General features: G+C 40.7%; 1 protein-coding gene across 3 annotated transcripts; it reads left to right on the top strand.

The window, feature by feature from the left end:
- G6PD (glucose-6-phosphate dehydrogenase) lies at positions 1-20555 on the top strand. 3 transcript variants are annotated; one of them, XR_011599905.1, is made up of 15 exons: positions 1-71; positions 864-892; positions 1137-1282; positions 11013-11050; positions 11135-11243; positions 11442-11659; positions 12433-12591; positions 13112-13237; positions 15982-16075; positions 17136-17322; positions 17444-17679; positions 18724-18800; positions 19137-19229; positions 19403-19503; positions 20010-20083. XR_011599905.1 is itself a non-coding variant. In XM_070935209.1 (14 exons), the coding sequence occupies exons 1-14, from the start codon at positions 16-18 to the stop codon at positions 20098-20100; spliced, it is 1659 nt and encodes a 552-aa protein (XP_070791310.1). In that variant the 5' UTR covers positions 1-15; the 3' UTR covers positions 20101-20555. The 3 variants fall into 3 exon arrangements, 2 of the variants coding, with proteins under 2 accessions (XP_070791310.1, XP_070791311.1); XM_070935209.1 differs by lacking the exon at positions 19403-19503 and having other exon boundaries at positions 20010-20555; XM_070935210.1 differs by lacking the exons at positions 864-892; positions 19403-19503 and having other exon boundaries at positions 19-71; positions 20010-20555.
- The last annotated feature ends 293 nt before the right edge of the window (positions 20556-20848 follow it).

Genomic DNA, 20848 nt, shown 5'->3' with positions numbered 1-20848 from the left:
GTGAAGGGGCGGGGGATGGGGAGCTCCGCCAGCGGGAGAAGTAGAGCAGCTTTAGCCGAGACTGGGAGCAGGTACTTGGGACTTCGGGGGGCTTGGGGGTGGTCGGAAGAGAACCCCGGATGAAAGGGGTGGGGGAGTGGGGAGGTGAACTGAGCTTCCAAGAGGTTTGCAGAGAGCTGCCCTGTAGAAAAAAGGAAAAGCCCGGATTTTATTCCCCCTTCCCTGTCTTCGGTCCCCTACCTATAAAAGGCGGAACGAGAAGAGGAGAGGGCGCAAAAGGAGACAGGAGGAGGGTAGCAAAAGTTTCTAGCGTGCGAAACTACCGGACCCCCTTTTGTGGCTGAGTAAAGAACGCGTCCCCCACCCCAACCCACCCCCGCGCGCCACCGAATTTGCGCGCAATGGACAAAGCGAAGCCCTGCCTGGAGGCGAGGAAGAGAGAGGATGCTTGGCTTCGGGCAGGATCGGGATGAAGAGGGAGGGGTTAAGGAAGAGAAGGAACCAGATGGGTGATGGTCGCGATCAGACCTGAAAGTAATCCTCTGTTCCTCACTTCTGGAGGAACACAATAGGACGACTGTGAGGTTCCCTAGGATCTCTTTGCTAATTTGCTTGAAAACCTTGGCCAGAGTCTCAGCTCCAAGAAGCTGATCGTTCCGTGCATTTCATGGTGCGCTGACTGTTGTGCTTACCGGGAAATTAAGTTACTTCCTCGTTTTTCTTGCATCCCACTGCCTGTTATTTTTTTTTTAAAAAAAGTTATGTAACTCTAGTATGTAGTCTGCAAGTGTTTTTTTTTTTTTAAAGAGAGTAGTCACTTAATTTATACAATTAGCATTTTGTTTTTAATTTTCTTGGATCAGCCTGCCAAGCAGCAGGACTTCAGGCCAAGGTATGTACATGGGAACCTGTTGACAACACTTGCACAATGCATCCTGCCAGAATTGCGGTGGACGAGCTAAGTTGAACTTCCTACTGCAAGTTGAGACTTGTGTCTCGGATATCAGCCTAGCATTCAACTGGCCTGGCATGTACCACAGGAATGGAGAGGGTTGTTCACCTGGGTATAACACTTTTTGGATGGGGAGGGCATGAAGATGGGAGGAGTTTTACCTAACCATCCTTTTTCTTCTCAGGAAATAATACTACCAACATGAGTCGCCGCCTACCACTCACCGAGCTGTCTGAAGCTGACATCTGTGGGATGCTCCGGGAAGAGCTCTGCCAGGGGAATGACTTCCTCAAATTGGATACCCACATCTTCATCATCTTTGGAGCTTCGGTGAGTTTCTTTCCTTTGGGCTGAGCAGAATTTCATGGAGTGTTGTATTATAAATCCAAGAAGTTTAAGTTTACTAAACTTAAGTCTACTACTAAGTTTAGCTATAATTTAGCAACATAGGCATTTTTCTGCTAACTTAATCCTGCCGTGTGGGTGCCAGAAATATAAGTAATTCTCTCCACTTTATAGGGGAAAAGTGAGGATTTGTCACACAGATTCTGCTTTAATGACAGTTTTGTAACTGGTGGTACATGTAATTCTATCCCCTACTACAAAGGAACTGCACTGGAAAGAAGAATTCCTTTTAATTTGTCCATCCTGTATTTCCAAAATTACACTCCTCTAATGTATTGATCCTTCTTTGTCCTGCTTGTACACTCCTGGCCTCAGGTCTAGCATCACCCCTTCCATTTCTGGAAGGGGATGTGTGTGATACAGACTTTGTGCTTGCTGACTTAAACAGCCTCAAATTAGTCATAGGTAAAACAGCCAGACTGCTCATTAGTACATAGCATCTTGCCTTTCTGCCATTTACAGGGATATTTGTTAAGACAGTGTGGTTGTACAACTCAGCACATATGAAGTGTGGTCAACAGCCTTTGTTGGAAGGGTGAGGGAAATGTTGAGTATGTTTAAGGGCCAGGTAAACATGCTTTGGGTTTGATGAGATGTTGTAAAGATCAGCCCAATCTTCCTAGAAAGGTGAATGTGCTTCTCATTAATTATAAATACAAAATGTTCTGTACTTATAGTGCACAGGCATGTTCCAGCAGGGGGACAATCTTTTCTCTTTTTCTTCTGTTTCCTTATTTTTTGGGAAAGCAACACAAAAAGCAAAAAAAAAAAGAAAAAGGAAAAGGGAACAGAATACACACCTTACAAAAAGTAAAATTTATACTAGACCAAAGGTTGAAATGAAACATAATAATTTTAAAAAGACAAACCCAGAAAAAAAGTGTTTTAAGAGCCCCTCCCTCATCTTTCTCAGCCTTTTTCCCTCAAACACTAATTGGTATTATACAATAGTTTGGATACCCGCAATTATGGCTCATTTCTACTGTATTAGATTGTTTTAATTACTTTTAATCACTTTTCCTCTTCATTCAAAATCCATATTCTGAGTATCTTGGCTTGTCTGGCTGTGTAATACTATTCAGGAGCAATTTCAATAACTATTACTCTCATGAAGTGAAATTCTTAAGAATGTATTGTGAGTCTTTTCATATATCTTTCATACTTTGTAGTTGACATTTTATTTATTTATATGTTAGCCAAGGCTAGATTATTCTTCTCAATGAGAAACTCAAAAGGAACATGATTAAAGACAAAATAAGAGTAGTAATTAGAGTTTAGAGATGCTACAAGGATATTGATACACCAAAATTTAAACTGTTAAGAATGCTGTAGGACACATTTAATGTAAACTAATGAGGAGGGGAGAGAAATATATAATAATCCTGCCATAAACCTTGAACCTCTTCAATTTTGTAAATATAAGATGAAATTGCTCATGCAAAATAAAAATACATTGTGCATGCTCAGAATTTAAGTATTATGTTGCAACCCCCAAACTGGCTCTTTATTGCACTACAATTCCCATCTTGCCCAGCCATGTTGGTGTGACAATTACAGCTGTAATTCAACAAATATAATAAGTTCCAGATTTGGGGCTAGAGTTAAAAATCATGCTACTTTAATGGAGAAGATAATCATAATAGAAAAGAATGAGGGATGGAGCTATTAAGTAAAGCCAACAGTATCCTGAAGATAACTTTGTGTAAGCCTTGTGTATGCACTTACATCACTGTTGAAGGTGAGTGTGACTGGGCTTTATTCTGTCCCTAGGCACTTTAGTTATTCAATTGGACCTCTGTATAATGTACAAACTTTGCTAGCTGTGGTAGAAAAAAGAAACCTATCAAACAAAATGGAGACTGCATCCATTACTTCTACCCAACCTCCACTTTTTGGATATGACTGGGGTCAAACACAAATTCCATTCTTTGCCTAATCCCATCAGACCCAAATTGACCCTTTCTGCCCCAGACAAAGCCCCTGCAATCCCATCAAACCAAAGAATAGAAACCTCACCAGTGCAGCTCAAAAAAATCCCTTACAAAAGAATTGCAATCTTTCATTCTCCATCAGCTGATGACCTCAACAGGCCATCACCTTTAACAATGGACTTCCTCAGCTCTGCTGCCTCCTGAGAGGCCCATTTTGCCTAACAAAATAACCCCAGGTATACTGACAAGGATCTGCCTAGCTTCCTCAAACTGGCCAGCCAATGAAATCCTTAGGATTCACAGCCTTCTAGCCCTTAATGTAGATAAAAAAACTTTGCTTTTCCATTGATCAGGGTCCCTCTTTCTTGTAAAGTAGACACCCAATGATCATGGCAATCAACACAATTCTTCTGACTCTTACACAGCATTCCACAACAGTGGTTCTTCCTGAAATTCTTCCCTGCCAAATACCGCCTATGTATAATATAATTTGAATTGCATCTGAACCTTATGGTTTGGTAACCTGCACAATATGTCTAAAATGGTCCTGTGCTTTCTTTGAACTTTATAATGGCATGGGTGTGGCTATGTGGTTTTATAATCTTGCTTTTTAAATAATTATTGAAGTTTAAAAATACAAAGATTAAAAAAAGGTATGCGAACGAAATAAAATATTAATAAAGAAAAAAGTAGGAAGTGCAAAAAGAAAAAGGGAGGACAAAAGAGAAATAAAATCTATAAAAGGGGGAACAAAAGAAATGACTTCTCCCTTCATTACAAATTTTTAACCTTGTAATGGGGAAGCTTGAGAATTGCAAGATTGTACCAGATTGGATGGGTGAAAGGAATGACCACTGAGTAGTGAACTAAGCAGAAAGAGAAACTCTAGTCCATGCTGAGTCATGAGGAAATTAAAGTGTGCCATTCTCCTTAAGTCAAAGAAGGAAGTTTGTCTACTGGGCAACTTCATCTGTTTCTTTCTAGCGCACTTCTGTTTCTGATTTGGTGCAGTAGGGTGTAGGTGGAAGTACAGGCCCTACTACCATTTGTTCCTGGACATCTATGTATTTACCAATAGCTATACTGAGTGGCTATGAAGTTCGAAGGTCACACTTCAGAATGTGTGGGAAGGCATACAAAGCACTATTTTTCGAGTGGTGAAAGCAGCTGTGTTGTTCATCAAGCTTGTGCAGTTGCTGTGGAATCTGCTCTTGGCTGTTTTCATGTGTAAATTGCATGCACAGCCATTTTGCAGCTGCTTTAACAATTTAAAAGAAGAGGGTTTTTGCCTGTATTGCAAAGTAGCTTTTTAAAAATATTTAGGCTAGCCTGAAGAGCCACTATGCACATGTCAGCCTTGCCAGGTAGACCAAACAATAAACAACCAAATGAGCTAAATTCTACTTTATTGTAAAGCTACATGAATGGAATCTTGCAATCTGATAGTACAAATCTCTTGTTTTCTCTTTTGCAACCTGTTAAGTTAGGGAGGATCTTTCCTGGGTTTCTTTCTTTGCTTCCACCTTTTATCTGATTGTTCCCTAGACAGCATCTCTTTCCCCTGTCTCTCGAGGTCATTCCCACATTCCATCACATCACATATTTCATCTCAGCTCCTATCAGACGTTAAGACCAGCCAGAGATTAATGTCTGTTCAAGCATCCATGTTTGAGTGAAGGCACACTGTCTGTGAGGCTCAGTCCCTGAACAGAGAATCACCTGAATGTCAGGGCAATTTCCAAAGTCTTATTTCTTCTTTAGTGGTATTTGTGAGAGTGATTTCAAGAACTAAAAGCTCACAAATTCTCTTGGATAAAAGGCACTAAGCCCTCTTTGGATTCCTTCTAGAATAGATTGTAAAGAGATATATAAGTGCAGCCTAGCAGTTATTGTGAGTTGAAATCTCAGTAACTGAAAATACCTGTTCAGTTATGTTTTTCCTAGCATTGTAGTCTTCAGATTTTTGATAAGAACCAGTCTGGTGTGGTGAGTAACATGGTGAGCTAGAAAGTGGGAGGATCAGTTCTAACATTCTCTTAGGCACGAAAGCCTGGTGGGTTACTTTGAGTCAGTCTTTTAGCTCAACCCACCTGACAATTCTGTTGTTTTGGGGGAAATAGCATTATATAAGTTGCTTTGAATTATACAAAAGTAAATATGGGATAAAAGTCACAACCACTACTACCATTTTGCTGTTTATCACTTCAGTTAAGGGTAGCACACCGGCCATACGCCATATTTTATAGATATCAGAGCTGCTTCCAAAATAATGTGACAATATTTGGAGTCCAAAACTGGTTTTAAGGGACAAAATGGTTTTCCTGAGCAACCCGTTTGTCCTTAACCTAAATAAATAACCATTCTCCCCTATAGAAAACCCCAAAGGTGGCAAGATTTTTTTTTTAATGTCAGTGCATGTCATGGGAATGCCAGAGAAATAAACACCAAGTAAAATATGTAATTAGTTTGCAAAATCACTGATGAAAATTGACACCTACCCATTAGTTAACATTTAAGCTGATTAATGGCAGTTAAACCTTTTAAAGTGTTTAGCTTTAGTATCCATCTGCTGAACTCCAGGACTAGATAATATCTTCTTAGGGAGCAATGTTAAAGGGCAATGACTGGCTAGACTTAGGAAAGAAATTAGATCACCTCATCTACTGGTGAAAAATGACCTAGAGAGAGAGCTGTATTTGAACTCCATCCAGCTGTAACCCTCATGTGCCCCAGATGTTTCACATCTTTTTGACTTAAATCAAAGCAGAATAGTTGATAAATCAATGTTTGCAGTAGATAAAGAGCTTCCAAAAAGCTGGGAGCTTCTGAGGGTAAAGGCATCTTGAGCATGAGCAGTAGAGCATGGCTGCAGTTTGTCAGGAAGGCAAAAGGGAAGTTAAATGAATCAGAGATATGAGGGAAGATCAAGAAAAGCTTGTAGTCTACAGCAAAGAATAGGCTGAATGGACAAATGATATAAATATGTATCTTTATAGGACATCCAATATAAAATGAGATAGAGATTTTTGACTTGTGGCAACACATCCTATGGCCGCAAGTGTGTGTGGAAGAAGGCAGGGTGGATTTGATTTAAATCGAGTTGATTTAAATCACAATTTAAATCATGATTTAAATCACTAGTAAGTGATTTAAATCAACTCGATTTAAATCATAATTTTTAAAGAGCAACTGTCATCTCTGTTACTCCTTTGACCCACTGATGATTCACCAATAGTCCCAGTGTTGCAGAATATACAGCCTCATGCTACATAACTAAGCTCCATTTCATGCTGAATAAACTAAATTATTTATGTATCTTAAATAGAAAACTATCTTACGATAGATTTTTACCCCAAAAGTTTTTTATTAAAATAAATTCGATAAAAATCAAAAAAATCCGATTTAAATCAAAAAAATCTGATTTTTTTGATTTTTAAAAAAAAATCATTGATTTTTATCCATCCTGGAAGAAGGGGATATAAATGGCAAGCCTGTCAACAGATTCAGACATGAAAAATTTCAGACATGAAAAGTTACCAAAAATCAGATTTGTCAGCATAAATTCCCCTGGAATGCCTAAATTCTTGTAGATATAACGTCTATGAATTATCCTCCAGGGAGAATTTCTTCTAATTAAAGAAGTACTCCCTAGAGGAATAATTCATAAATATTATGTCCACAAGAATTCAGGCATTCCAAAAGGAATTTATACTGGCAAATTCATTCAATCTTGCTTATGCTACTCATTCAATTATTCGTTAGGTCAAATACAATCATTCTGGTAGTAAACGTATGCATTATAGTATTGAAATAAGAGTGTCACACAAGTGTCACACAAGTGGTTTTCCGGGTGCGCTTCAAGGTGTTGGTTATCACCTTTAAAGCGCTCCATGGCATAGGGCCTAGCTATCTTCGAGACCGCCTGCTGCTACCGACAACCTCCCATCGACCCGTGCGCTCCCACAGAGAGAGCCTCCTTGGGGTGCCATCAGCCAAACAGTGCAGGCTGGTGACTCCCAGGGGGAGGTCCTTCTCTGTGGGGGCATCTACCCTCTGGAATCAGCTGCCCCCAGAGATAAGGAGAATCCAAGACCTCAGTGACTTCCGCCGTGCCCATTTTTTCCAGCAAGCCGGGCTGGCTTAAGAAGAAATTTTTAAATGTTTTAATTAGTAGTGCTTTTTAATTGGGCCAAATTTATATATCTTTTAATTGTTTTTAATATTTGTACTGCATGTTTTTAATTTTGGCTGTACACCACCCTGAGTCCTCAGGGAGAAGGGCGGTATAGAAATTGGAAATAAAATAAAAAAATAAAATAAATTTAAAGCACAAAACTGGTTTATTTACATTCATAGTTTAAAGCAACTAACAATATTAGTTAATATTTAGGCTGCTTCTAACAATAATTACAGAGGCAACATTTCAAACTACTTGAAAGACTAAAGACTTTTCTTAAATGGAGCATTTTAAATAAAGATACACAGCACTTTAGATCTGAAGCAAAAAAAGGTACTTGGCCTTGCATCCTGCACCTGGTGCTATCTCCTTATACAAGTTGTATCCTTTCATGTGTTCATCTGACTGAGTAATCCCAGAAAAATATATGTTTGAGGTAAGAAGCTAGTGACAGCACATCATTGCTTACTCCAAAGCTACTTCTCATCATATATTAACCTCTCCTTACCTCAAACACCTGTTTTCTTAGCACAACTACCTATGAATCCAGGAAAAACATGGCTGCTTTAAGGAGGCACCAGCAGGTGGGGCATGCATGCCCATACTTACTTCAAAGCACACCGCATCCCTAATTTTACACTAGACTTTTAGAAACCAGAAGAGAGTGAAGCAGAGAGATTTAGGTCAAGTGCCAAAAGACATAGTGTCATTACAGAGAAAACCCTAAACCCTAAATGGTTTGAAGTTGGGGGGGTGACACTTTAGCTTATGCAATTTCTAAAATTTCTGGAAATGTAATTTAATGCTGGACTTCATATTAGGCCAGCTTTATTTTTGAGATATTGAGTTCCTGTCAATCTGAGGCTATGTTGTTACTGCGGGGAAGTAAAGATATAGTGGAAATATCATGTGCCATCTCTGCCTTCTTTTTCTTCTAATACCTGTTCTTTATTTAGCTATCAAGGCGGATTCCTACATAAAAACTATTTTTCTTATTTCTCCTCCATGAAAAATCATAGCTCTTAGCTTTTGTTGTTAAGCCTGGCCATATACACATCCATTACTGTATTATTTCCTTCAGGGGTGAAATCTACTTACCTTCCCTACCAGTTCGCCCACACATCACATGCGATTTTGGACCCTCTGTGCATGCGAAAAGCCTTCTGCGCATGCGCAGAGGGTCAAAAACAGGTTACTTCATGGTTAAAACCAGGAACTAACGACATCCGGGCAGGTGGGCAGAGCCTCGCGCTGCCACCGCTACCAGTTCACCGAACCACGCGCTGCTGCCGCTACCGGATCACCTGAATGCCTGATTCTGTTCATTTGAGCCCTAACTATATTTCTGCCTGAAATTTCTACTAGCATGCTGTTTTCTATTGTGACAATGAGTGTATAAACAGATTATCAGTAGTACAACCAGGGTGGATAAAAATCAATGATTTTTTTTTTAAAATCAAAAAAATCAGATTTTTTTTTTAAAATCAAAAAAATCAGATTTTTTTTATTTAAATTGGATTTTTTTTATTTTTATCGAATTTATTTTAATAAAATCTTTTGGGGTAAAAATATATCTTAAGATAGTTTTCTATTTAAGATACATAAATAATTTAGTTTATTCAGCATGAAATGGAGCTTACTTATGTAGCATGAGGCTGTATATTCTGCAACACTGGGACTATCGGTGAGTCAACAGTGGGTCAAAGGAGTAGCAGAGATGAGTTGCTCTTTAAAAATTATGATTTAAATCGAGTTGATTTAAATCAAGCCTTTTTACTAGTGATTTAAATTGTGATTTAAATCAACTCGATTTAAATCAAATCCACTCTGGGTACAACACAAATAAAACTGGTATTACTGGACCTCATACTCACTATGTTCTGTCCTGTTGGGAAGAATTACTAATTCCCACTATCTCCCTATGATAAATAGTAAGAAGAATGGTATTTAAAGATCATAAATAAACCATCAAGAATTTGTGTGTATAATATTTTAGTTTAGCCATATAATGATTTTAATTATATGTACAACCATTTAGAACCAATATTGTACTGTCAGTTTTATGCTCTACATTTTTAAACTTTGTATGAGGAATAGATGGTAGCAGATCACTCCAGAATAATCTCTGTGATCTAGGTCTTATTACAGTAGTGGGTGATAATATAAATGCAAGACTAACACAGAACCCTTGGGGTTCCTCTTCCGCCTGGAATCCTCAGACACTCGCCACAAAATATTTTAGTGGCTTCATTTCTTGTAAGGGCAATCCTCCATTTCTTCTACTCTGCTAATCCCCAAGCAATTGTATAATATATAGTAACAGCCCACTGATAGTTTTTCATAATATGAAGAATTTCATAATACAAAAGAAATATATACCCTTTCCCAACCTAGAGGTTTAGTTTTTAATAATAGAATGAACATAAATTACAGAGGATAGACATGCCAGACATTAGATGAATGTAACCAAATCCAGGTGTCCTTGCTCAGGCTGTATTCTAGTTGAGAGATGAGGCTTAAAGGAGTGATCCAAGAGCTTTACAGAAAAAGGTGGACTTCCAGAAACCAGACAGACAACTTTCTGTTCGCAGTAATTGAGGCACCAGCACAGATCTAGTAAGGTCCCTTTGAATGTTCTGAACTATTGCCTCTCCCCCAGCCTGGGTGGCAGTGGTTAGATCCTGTCTTTTTGATCCACCTTTGAACTGGCCTCAGGTGCCCAACTAGAGCTGGCACAATAGAGCCCTGGCTAGGCTTTATTCTGCCTCTGGCTTTATTCACTAGAATTTGTACATTCTGCTGCTTAGCAGCTTGGCAGCTAATTGACAGCTGCGGGGATGATGGAGCTGGGCTAAGAGCCCACAGCATGGGTAGCTGCATGCTGAGATGTCATGACTTGGCATCTTTGCAGCCAGCACCAATGGCCACCAACCACTGTGCTTGCCATCCAGTGAATCAGTAAGGCAAGTGCCAGGGCCTGTGGTAGTGCCAGGCACCACACGGGAATAAAGGGCTTGTGTTAGGGAGGTGCAATACAATGAAAAGCAGGCTTTCCCCCAACTCCAGGATGCTGCAGCATTTCAGTCTTGCAGGCACAAAGTAGAGCATGGAATTAAGTCAGTATTTTGGGTGCAAGCATTTCTCTCTCTCAAATATTCCCAAAAGTCTGAATTGCAAAGGAGTCTTTGGAAAGCAAACAAAGCTTTACAGAAGGAGAGAATGTGGGAAACGGAGCAATGATTCCTGTTTTATACTCTGCTTCAATATACTAATTGCTGACTGATTACCATCAATAGAGGAGTTGATATGGACATAATTATTCTCAGTGTGTGTATTATAGGATGCTATGATTCCTGAGATTGAAATACACAGATATTTCTCAGGTTTTTTTGCCTCTGTGATCTCCAAGGACTGAATCCAGGGTGAGAGTAGGTGTTAACTCCTAGCCACTTGGTTTCCAATCTCAGAGACATAAAATCAGTTCTGTACCCGTGTTCATCTCTTCAAAAATCAACCAATGGCCTTTTCCTCTGTCTTCTGTCTGCAGGGTGACCTAGCCAAGAAGAAGATCTATCCAACTATCTGGTAGGTTCATTTTGCTGCTCAGGAAGATTCCTCTTGCTTCTTGTACCTGGCTTGATTTCATGACTAGCTTGATTTCCTGCACAGGTGGTTATATCGTGATGGGCTGCTTCCTGATGACACATATGTGGTGGGTTATGCCCGATCCCAGCTCACAGTTGCTGATATCCGCAAACAGAGTCACCCATATCTCAAGGTGAGGCCTGCCTCTTTAGCACCTCTGGCCTTCCTGTAATGCTGCTAAGAGCCAGAACTATATCCACTCTGCCAGATGAGCACTGATAGATAGCTGCTGCCATAGACGGTGGTAGGGGAGAAAGACATCTACAGGAAAGAAGAAAAGAATTATTACTCATTTTTTTTTGCAGGATAACAAATCTTGATCTTGTTTTAGGCCAGCCCCGAGGAAGAAAAAAAACTGGATGATTTTTTTGCTCGCAATTCGTACATCTCAGGCAAATATGATGACCAGGCCTCTTTTGAAAAACTAAATGCCCACCTGAATGCCCTTCACAATGGAGAGAAGGCAAACCGTCTCTTCTATCTGGCTCTCCCCCCCAGTATTTATAAGGAAGTCACTACGCATATCCAGAAGACCTGCATGACTTCTATGTAAGTTCTGGAGCCTGGGGTTACTCACTGAGGGATAACAGAAAGCAGTGAATCTAAAGAAAAGTGAGCTTGTATGCATTCAGTGTCAGAGCAGGCTGTATTTGACAGGAGGCATAGGAAATGGAGTTGACGCCAAACCCTGACTAACATGAAGCATAGTTAAAAATTCTGCCAGCATAAGTGCCCTTTAAGAAGAAAGGGGACAAGTCACATCAGGAGAAAATAAATGGTCCTTCCTTGGAAGCAGTTGTAAATCTTCTAGGAATTGACAAGCCATTATTTGATTGCAGCTATCCCTCCCCCACTAGACAAAACTCTTGCTATTTTTCTTACGTTTCTTAAGCTCAAAGAGGACATAAGTAGGAAAAATGAGGAGTCTGTCAATGTGTCTTTATATTAACTATTTTGGGGGGGGGATTGCTTGTTCTTATACTAAAGGAGTAAAATAGAAGAGAAAAAAGGGGTTGTTTCTGTTTAAGGCTGCAAAAAATACAAACAGTGTCTGAAGACTGAGCAAGATTTATCGTGATATGAGTAGATTTTGGGTGCTCTTCAGAGCACTTTAAGACCTGCAAGGCTATTGGAAACAGAAAATGCCAACATGATAGCATCATATACATATTCAGATAAGGCTTCTTGATCTTCAGAGCTTTTCAATGTTGTTTGAAGCAATGTGGATGGCATTACTTTGGAGCAGCCTTCCTTGGCTTCATTCACCTGTACTTATATGGTTCACAGACAAATTCTGTCCTCTTTCTGTCCCAAATCTCAAGTGGCTGGAATCGGCTGATTGTGGAAAAGCCCTTTGGCAAGGACTTGGATAGCTCCAATGATCTGTCCAATCACATAGCGGCACTGTTTAGGGAGGACCAGATCTATCGCATTGACCACTACCTGGGCAAGGAGATGGTGCAGAACCTAATGGTGCTCAGGTAAAGTAAAAACCCTGGGAGTAGCAGTGGTGGGTTGCCCCCAGTTCTATAGAACCAGTAGTAAAACTGGCGGGAGGCTCCGCCCATTGACCCTGACATCATCAAAATGCTTCTGCGCATGCTCAGAAGCTTCTGCGCATGCTCAGAAGCTTCTGTGCTTGCACAGAAGAGCGCACGTGCGCGGCCTCGTTACAAACCAGTAGCAAAGGTAAGTAGAACCCACCCCTGGGGAGTAGTGACGATAGGTCACAAAGTGGATCTATGCAGATAAGCAGTTACCCAAATCAGATTTACCTTCACTTGTTTACCCTAAACCAAACTTCTTAAAACTTGGCTCTTGCTGTGTGGAAGCTTTCAGTAACCTTAATATCAGCAAGGCATCATTTTTATAGGGTGTGGGCAAGAGCATTGTTGGGTGGAGAGAGCCCAGCCTATAAAATTAGAGGCCCTATGGTTTCATTGTCTGAGAGATCTCTACTTTGCAGCTTCTGACTCAGATCACCTTCGTTTGCCTTTATAGATTTGGAAACCGGATATTTGGCCCCATCTGGAACCGTGACAACGTGGCTTGTGTCATTCTGACTTTCAAAGAGCCATTTGGCACAGAGGGCCGGGGAGGCTACTTCGATGAGTTTGGCATTATTCGGTATGTTTTGGGGCTGAGATACAGTAAAATGTGTTGATATGGCAGAGATTTCCTGATATTTTACAAGGACCAGTTTTATTTATTATATTTATTATATTTATTTATTTATTTATTTATTTTATTTTATTTAAATTTAGCGGACTCAGAGCGGTGCACAGTCAAGTAAAAAACATCCAATACAAAATTTAAAAATTTAAAAGAATTATACCCTTTGGCCAAAAATTTAAGAACCTTACGACTAAAACCCATTAAACAATTAAAAATCTAATATCTCAAAAACGGGGGGGGGGGGTGGGGGTGTTTCACGCCAGCCCTGCTTGATGGAAGAGAAAAGTTTTTAGGGCACGGCGAAAAGCCCGGAGATTTGATATCCTCCGTATCTCCAGGGGCAAATCGTTCCAGAGGGCAGGTGCTGCCACAGAGAAGGCCCTCCCCCTGGGGGTCGCCAGCCGACACTGCCTAGCTGACGGCACCCCGAGGAGTCCCTCTCTGTGGGAGCGTACTGGCCGGTGGGAGGCTATTGGCGGCAGAAGGCGGTCCCGCAAATACCCAGGTCTGATGCCATGGAGCGCTTTAAAGGTGGTAATCAGTACCTTGAAGCGCACCCTGAAGTCCACCGGGAGCCAATGCAGCTCACACAGGAGAGGTGTCACATGGGAGCGCCCTCTCGCTCCCATAATCCCCCGCGCAGCCGCATTCTGCACCAGCTGGAGCCTCCGGGTGCACCTCAAGGGGAGCCCCATGTAGAGAGCATTGCAGTAGTCCAGGCGGGAAGTGACGAGATATTACACTAGTGTATGCATTAGTAAGCCAATGACTGTAATAAGTATAATATTAAAGGTCTTTTTTTTCTTTTCTTTTTTTTTCTTAGTTTGTTTCAGGATGTTTAAAAAAGTCTTTTGTTTAGTTTCTATTATTTTCTTTGAGTTTAATATTTGTTTTATTGTGCAGGTTGAAACCTTTTTTCAAAAAAGTATGTGCTGGAACTGAAATTGGAGAGGTGCGATGTGATGCTCTCTTTGGGTTACTGGGCATATTTTGGCAAACCAGTGTGTTAATATAGTAAATGACCCACACAATATTTGGATACAAGAAAAGCCTTTTCCTTCAACAGCAGAAAGGCATTCTAGAGCATACCACTGCAATCTGTAGAGAGACTTACAACTGTTTATTTAGCGATTGTTCAAAGTCACAATGGCACTGAAAAAAACGACTTATGACCGTTTTTCACTCTTATGACCGTTGCAGCATCCCCATGGTCATTGATCAACATTCAGATGCTTGGCAACTGATCTATATTTATGATGGCTGCAGTGCCCTGATGTCATGTGATCACCTTTTGCGAACTTCTGAAAAGCAAAGTCAATAGGGAAGCCAGATTCAATTGACAATCGTGTTACTAACAACTGCAGTGATTCATTTAACTGTGGCAAGAAAGGTCATACAATAAGGCCAAAACTCACTTAAAAGTCTCACTTAGCAGCAGAAAGTTTGGGCTCAATTGTGGTTGTAAGTCAAGGACTATCTGTACCTAGGAAGACAGAATCCTTCACATGGAAAATTAATACAATCTAACTTTCTCTTTAACATGCTAGTTTTCAAACAACAGGATACCAGAGAAAAATGAGTCACTTTATGGGAAAACATCAGTAAAAAGGAAGGGGAATAGTTGCAGAACAGATGGTTGATAACTTTCTCAGCTCCCCAAAGTCCCCTCCTTTATTTTTCACTTTTAGAAATTAGCTGAAAAATGGGACAATTGAAAAATAAACAATTGTGTGGGATGTTTCTTCCACAAACAATATGGTGGGATGTAATTTACCCAAACTCATGCCAATTAGTCATTGCCCAGGTCAACAAGGATTATGCCAAGTGTTGGAGTTCCTGGACATCTGATGACAAGTGAGCGACACAACAATCTCAGGATTGTTAGTGAGCAACCAGGGCCAGCAGCTGTAGGTCTACTGAAAGAAAAGCTCTTTACCCAAGTTTCTTTGCATTTGAGTAGACATGCAGCGGCTAAAATGTAAATATGATAGCTGGGAATTAAAATTGCAGAGCAAATTACAAGCTATTGGGGGATATGTGGAGTTTTCAAGAACATTTAATGTATCTGTACCTTCAAAACATCTTCCACAATTGTCCATTTTTCAATTGTCTCATTTTTCAGCTAATTTCTAAAAGTGAAAAATAAAGGGAGGAGGTTTTGGCTGGCTATGAAAGCTTACCAAGCATTTCCTCTGCAACTGCCCCCACTTTTTTCTTTTTTTAACCAATTTTTACCCATCCAATGACCCATTTTTCTCTGCTACCCTGTAGTTTGAGAACTAGCATGTTAAAGAGAAAGCTGGATTAACCATGTAGATTTTCTATGTGGAGGACCCTTTCTTCTCATGTAGAAGCATTGCCCTCCCTCTACAGACTGCAATAGTGTGTTCTCGAATTCCTTTCTGCTGTTGAAGGAAACTGATAGCATTGGATGAGTTAGAAGATTCTAACTGCAGATGGATTTGACATACAAAGACTAAAAACAAATGGTGAAAAGCAGCTTTGCTTGGAAAAGCTTGCAGCCTGCAGATACTTTTAACATCAAGCATCTGCCTATCCCAGTCCTTGGGAAGGACTCGATAGATGAATAAAAATACCAGTCTAAACATCTGGCTGATTGTGTAGCAACATAATAGTAATTATAATTGGGATGACTACACAGCTGTAATCAAAACATGTTCCTGCTACTTCTGTAGGGATGTTATGCAGAATCATCTTCTTCAGATGCTTTGTCTGGTAGCTATGGAGAAACCAACTTCTACCAACTCTAACGATGTCCGTGATGAAAAGGTAGGATCCTGGTTCTTCTGACTCAGTGCCTTTGGGCAAAACTGCATTTTGTTGCTCAGACTTTTGAGCCTTCTTAGATTTCCATCTGCTGACAATGCTTTCCTTGTACCTCAATTTAGGCCCAGAGCTTCCTAGGCTTAATTGTTCTAGATTCTATCAATTACAAATACAAACTAAATATAAAGCAATGTGTTTACTTCAAGGATCACCTTTATTTCCAAGGATCCCACATAGATCCCACAAGTATTAGATTTAAACAAACAGGGATGGCTGCATCACAGCCCCTTGCATAGAGGCCCATCTGGCCAGGAAAAAGGGTTATTTGGGCTTGTATGGAATATCTCCACAGGAGGGAGCTATAGGAGATGGGAAGGAGCAACTTTACTTATTTGCCTTAAAGTAACTTGAATATTTTGTGTTTAGCCATGTATGCCATAACAGCCATTTTGTCAGAATACCTGCAACATGTTCTCAAAGTTTAGACATTGCTTAGTGGCCCAAAGGAGGGGACTACTGATCTATCTCTAAAATAGGAATGAATTACTAAGCACCTAGACTAGATCTTCCTAAAGCCTCTTCTGAAAAGTGAGTGTCTCCAGGGATGGGTTCTATTTACCTTTACTACCGGTTCACATTGCGTGTGTGCGCGCTCTTTTGCGCATGCACAGATTACCTATGATGACATCTTGATCAGTGGGCGGAGCCTCTCACTGGTTTTACTACCGGTTCTTGCGAACCGGGGTCAACCCACCACTGAGTGTCTCATAATGACCTGAACACCAATGCTGACCAAACTAGAGCAGTTCTTCTAAATTATCTTCCCTTAAATATTTCTTCTGTCAAGGTAAGTATTTCGAGTTTTATCATTTTCAGTTGGAGACTCTTTTTCTGAGCATATAAGATACACATACGTGTACCTCAGTGCCAGTTGGAAAACCTGCATGATGGTCACATGGAATTTCCACTGCTAAGTTGATTGTATTGTCTTGAAATGGATATAGTCTCCTCAGTTCACTTCTGCTGATGTGTGATCTTGAGTCTCCCCATGTTTTTCTGTTAGGTAAAGGTTCTGAAGTGCATCAAAGAGGTGACAAGTGAAAATGTAATCCTTGGGCAATATGTGGGCAATCCATCTGGAGAAGGAGAGGCTCAGAAGGGCTACCTTGATGACTCCACAGTTCCAGCTGGCTCTACCACCCCTACCTTTGCTGCTGCTGTGCTGTATGTGGACAATGAAAGGTGGGATGGTGAGTATAACCATACAGCAAAGAACCAGCCGAAGAAAAACACGCTTTGAACTGGGGGGAAATGGTGTGTAGTGGGCAAGTGTTCTTGTATCTCATTGCCTATTTAATTCTCTCCCTGTAGGAGTACCATTTGTCTTGCGCTGTGGCAAGGCGCTGAATGAGCGCAAGGCAGAAGTACGGCTGCAGTTCCGGGAGGTGCCAGGTGACATTTTCCAACAGCAGTGCAAACGCAATGAATTGGTGATCCGTGTGCAGCCTAATGAGGCCGTTTACACCAAGATGATGACCAAGAAACCAGGCATGTTCTTCAACCCAGAAGAATCTGAACTGGACCTCACTTATGGCAACCGCTACAAGGTACATTATTTTATCTGCCATTGAAAATACAACACAATTTTGCATTTGTAAGTGTTCAAGGTGTCTGCTATATACAGTGTGTTAGCTGAATGTCCATGATTGCGCCTATATAAAATCCTAGACTTGGCCAAATAAAGAATTCAACTACAGTAGCCAATTTATATATACAACATGTTAAGCTTTATTAGCTGATTTGGAGGGTAAGGTGGGATGGAATTGTCAGATTAGTGCATTTTATGAGCCTAGCCTGTTTTGGTTAAGTAACACTTCTGTGTAATGTTTGAACCCAGAAAATAGGGTGTTCAATAACAAAGACAGATGTGTGGTGTGAACCTGGCTAGTAAATGGGTGCATGGTTTGAATACCAAGGTAACAATATGTAGGGAGATAGGGAGGCAATGATTTAGTACTGTACAGCCCAAAATTCCAAGAAATCTATAGTTGGTTTCCCTATTTTTTAGAAAGTTAAATTACTGCTGGCATATTTTCAGACATACTTCTATCTCACACAGAGGGGTAGAAATTTAGAGCATCCTTTGTTATTGTTTTTCAGCAGACAGATCAGATTCCCAAATGCAATTACTGTGATTTTGAATGGCCATAGGAAACCCATAGTAAATTGTGGTCATGTGATATGAGACACTGAAAATGGCCATAAATGCAAGCCAATTGCCAAGCAACAAAAATGTGTGTGCTTGGTTTTTTTTTTTTTTTTTTTTTGGGGGGGGGGGGCGGCAGCCATCAGAATCTCAAATCTAGGTTGAAAGTAGCCCTGGGGAACTCTTATCATAACTTCAACTGTTGCTAAGCAACTGATCATTAGGACTCCCTTTGTGAATCCTGGCATGTTGCAGTGACTCTTTCAACCATGGAAGTCATCACTTGACACTGTAACATTAGATTTTAGGTATCTTATCATTGCCCTTTCATAATTAAGGTGTCTTATCTGCTTCTAAATTCTTCATTTCTAAAGCTAATTGTTAGGAATAGACCATCTTATAGCGTACAATGCTTAACATCTTATTTTTCTGTTCTTTTCCACAGGATGTGAAACTCCCAGATGCTTATGAGCGCCTTATCTTGGATGTTTTCTGTGGCAGCCAAATGCACTTTGTGCGCAGGTGAGTGGGGGGAGGGTCATCTGCACATTTAGGAGAAAAACTAAATTTTCCAAGCACTTGATAGCAGTTGACTGCTGTATTTTCCAAGCTCCTGATAGCATATTGATAGCCCCTGGTGTTTTCTTCCATGGGCTATGCATATCTATGATGTGCATAGGGCATTATGGCATAGTTCCTTTTAGTTTGAAATCTTTGAATTACAGTTACAGATTGAAGACTCAGAACTCGGTACTTAATGAAGGCCATACCTAGTCCTCTCTGGCCTGGTAACAACTCTTTTCTAGTATTTCTTTGGATTTCTACAACCCAGCCTAACCTTGCTGCCTTCTCCCTCAGTGACGAACTACGAGAGGCCTGGCGTATATTCACTCCACTGCTCCACCAAATCGAGGCAGAGAAGATAAAACCGATTTCCTATTGCTATGGCAGGTGAGGTTAGAAATGATTGAAGGGCTGTTGGGAGGGGAGCAGTGCTTCCTTTGGAAAGCAGGCTACAAAGATGACACAGTAGCCCAGACCTTTACATGTGATCTGTTCATACACAGAAATGTCACTCCTAGCCTTTTCTGGCTTCTAGAAACAGTCTTGCTCTCCCCTCACAGGGCAGAGTTCTCTTTCAGCTGACATGCTGCTTTTTGCAATGGATTCACTTACCTATGCCACCAAATATCTAAGATAGCTACATTCCTACACACCTTTCAAGGTACGAGTGTTCTGCCCCAGCTACGGACCCCAAAGAACACAAAGTCTGTACAAACCTTAGTTTACTAAATTAAATCAGTTCTTTTTTCAAACAAAGGCTGTTAATTAACTTTCTTAACAGCCTACAAGAATCCAAAGAATAAATAATCGTAATCTTACTATGGTTGGCAGAAAGCCCAGAAGCAATTTGCAGAGAACTAAGATCAAGACGTGAAGGAGAGTGAACTAAGTTGCTGGCTAGGGAATGGAGAGATAGATAGATTTAGGCCAGGTAAAATGAAAAGGATTTTTAATGAGTTTCAGTCACTTCACGGAAATGAAAACAGCACACCAGCCATTTCTGGATCATTAAAGAAACCATTACTATTTTTCTCAGCTCCTCAGGAGGTGAGAAGAGCGGCAGTACAGAATTGTAAACAGTCATTTGTTGACGTCCATGAGTATATGTAGGGCTTGCTCATAGCCGTGTTTCTAGAAATACTAATAGGTTTCTTTTAAATCTTCTAGCCGTGGCCCTACTGAGGCTGATGAATTGATGAAGAGAGTTGGATTTCAGTACGAAGGCACCTACCGGTGGGTCAATCCTCACAAGCTCTGAATCCTGTCAGCCTCTGCCTCTTGGAATGGCACCCGCAGCTCATCTCCACATCTCTCCAGAGAAACTGAGCTGGCCAGGTCGGCAGTGGCCTGTGTCCTACCCAAAGATTGTAACGTGCCCATATTGTCTGAGGAAGCAACTCGTTGGGCTTAGGCATTCGTGCACTTCTCCAACTGCAGTGGGATGTCTTCAGTATGAACAGCATCTACTTCTGCTGACCTCTTGGTGGCTCTCGTGTACACTCTGTCTCTATCCCATTCCAGTTTCTGCTGCTATGCTGGGAAAGCTTCTGGAGGCATGGGAAAGCTGCAGAGGCTTTTTTGCTCTCACACTCCATACTCCTTCCTTATCTACGTATGCTGCTTTATTCAATTGCTTTTACTTGGAATTACTTCTTACATTCCTTTGGATTTTGTACATGATGCTGTTCTGTAAATGGAAGTTATTACAAAAACTCCCCCATTTTGTGTCTCTTGAATATGTGTGTTTGAGGCATCTTAAGCCTACTTGTAACAATGAGCTATCCTTAATCTTCACCTGTTTGGGCAACTGATTTGGGCAACTGAATCTTAGTATTGCACAACTGTGGCTGGCCTGAAGGCTATAAATAAAATACGGGAGTAGGGGGCTTGGACCTGTATAGCCAACCTAGCATCCAATCCTCTGCTTTTCCAAACCAGGGCAAGGCAGCAGCCTCAGTCAGATAAGAGCTGGCGCACCACCTCCTGATGGAGGAAGCCATCTCTGA

This window comes from Pituophis catenifer, unplaced genomic scaffold (genome assembly GCF_029215685.1).
Source record: "Pituophis catenifer annectens isolate HBS135680 unplaced genomic scaffold, rPitCat1.0.hap2 SCAF_2, whole genome shotgun sequence".
Taxonomy (NCBI): domain Eukaryota; kingdom Metazoa; phylum Chordata; class Lepidosauria; order Squamata; family Colubridae; genus Pituophis; species Pituophis catenifer.
Note: the sequence above shows the minus strand (reverse complement) of the source record. Positions and strands in the feature narration are given on the sequence as shown.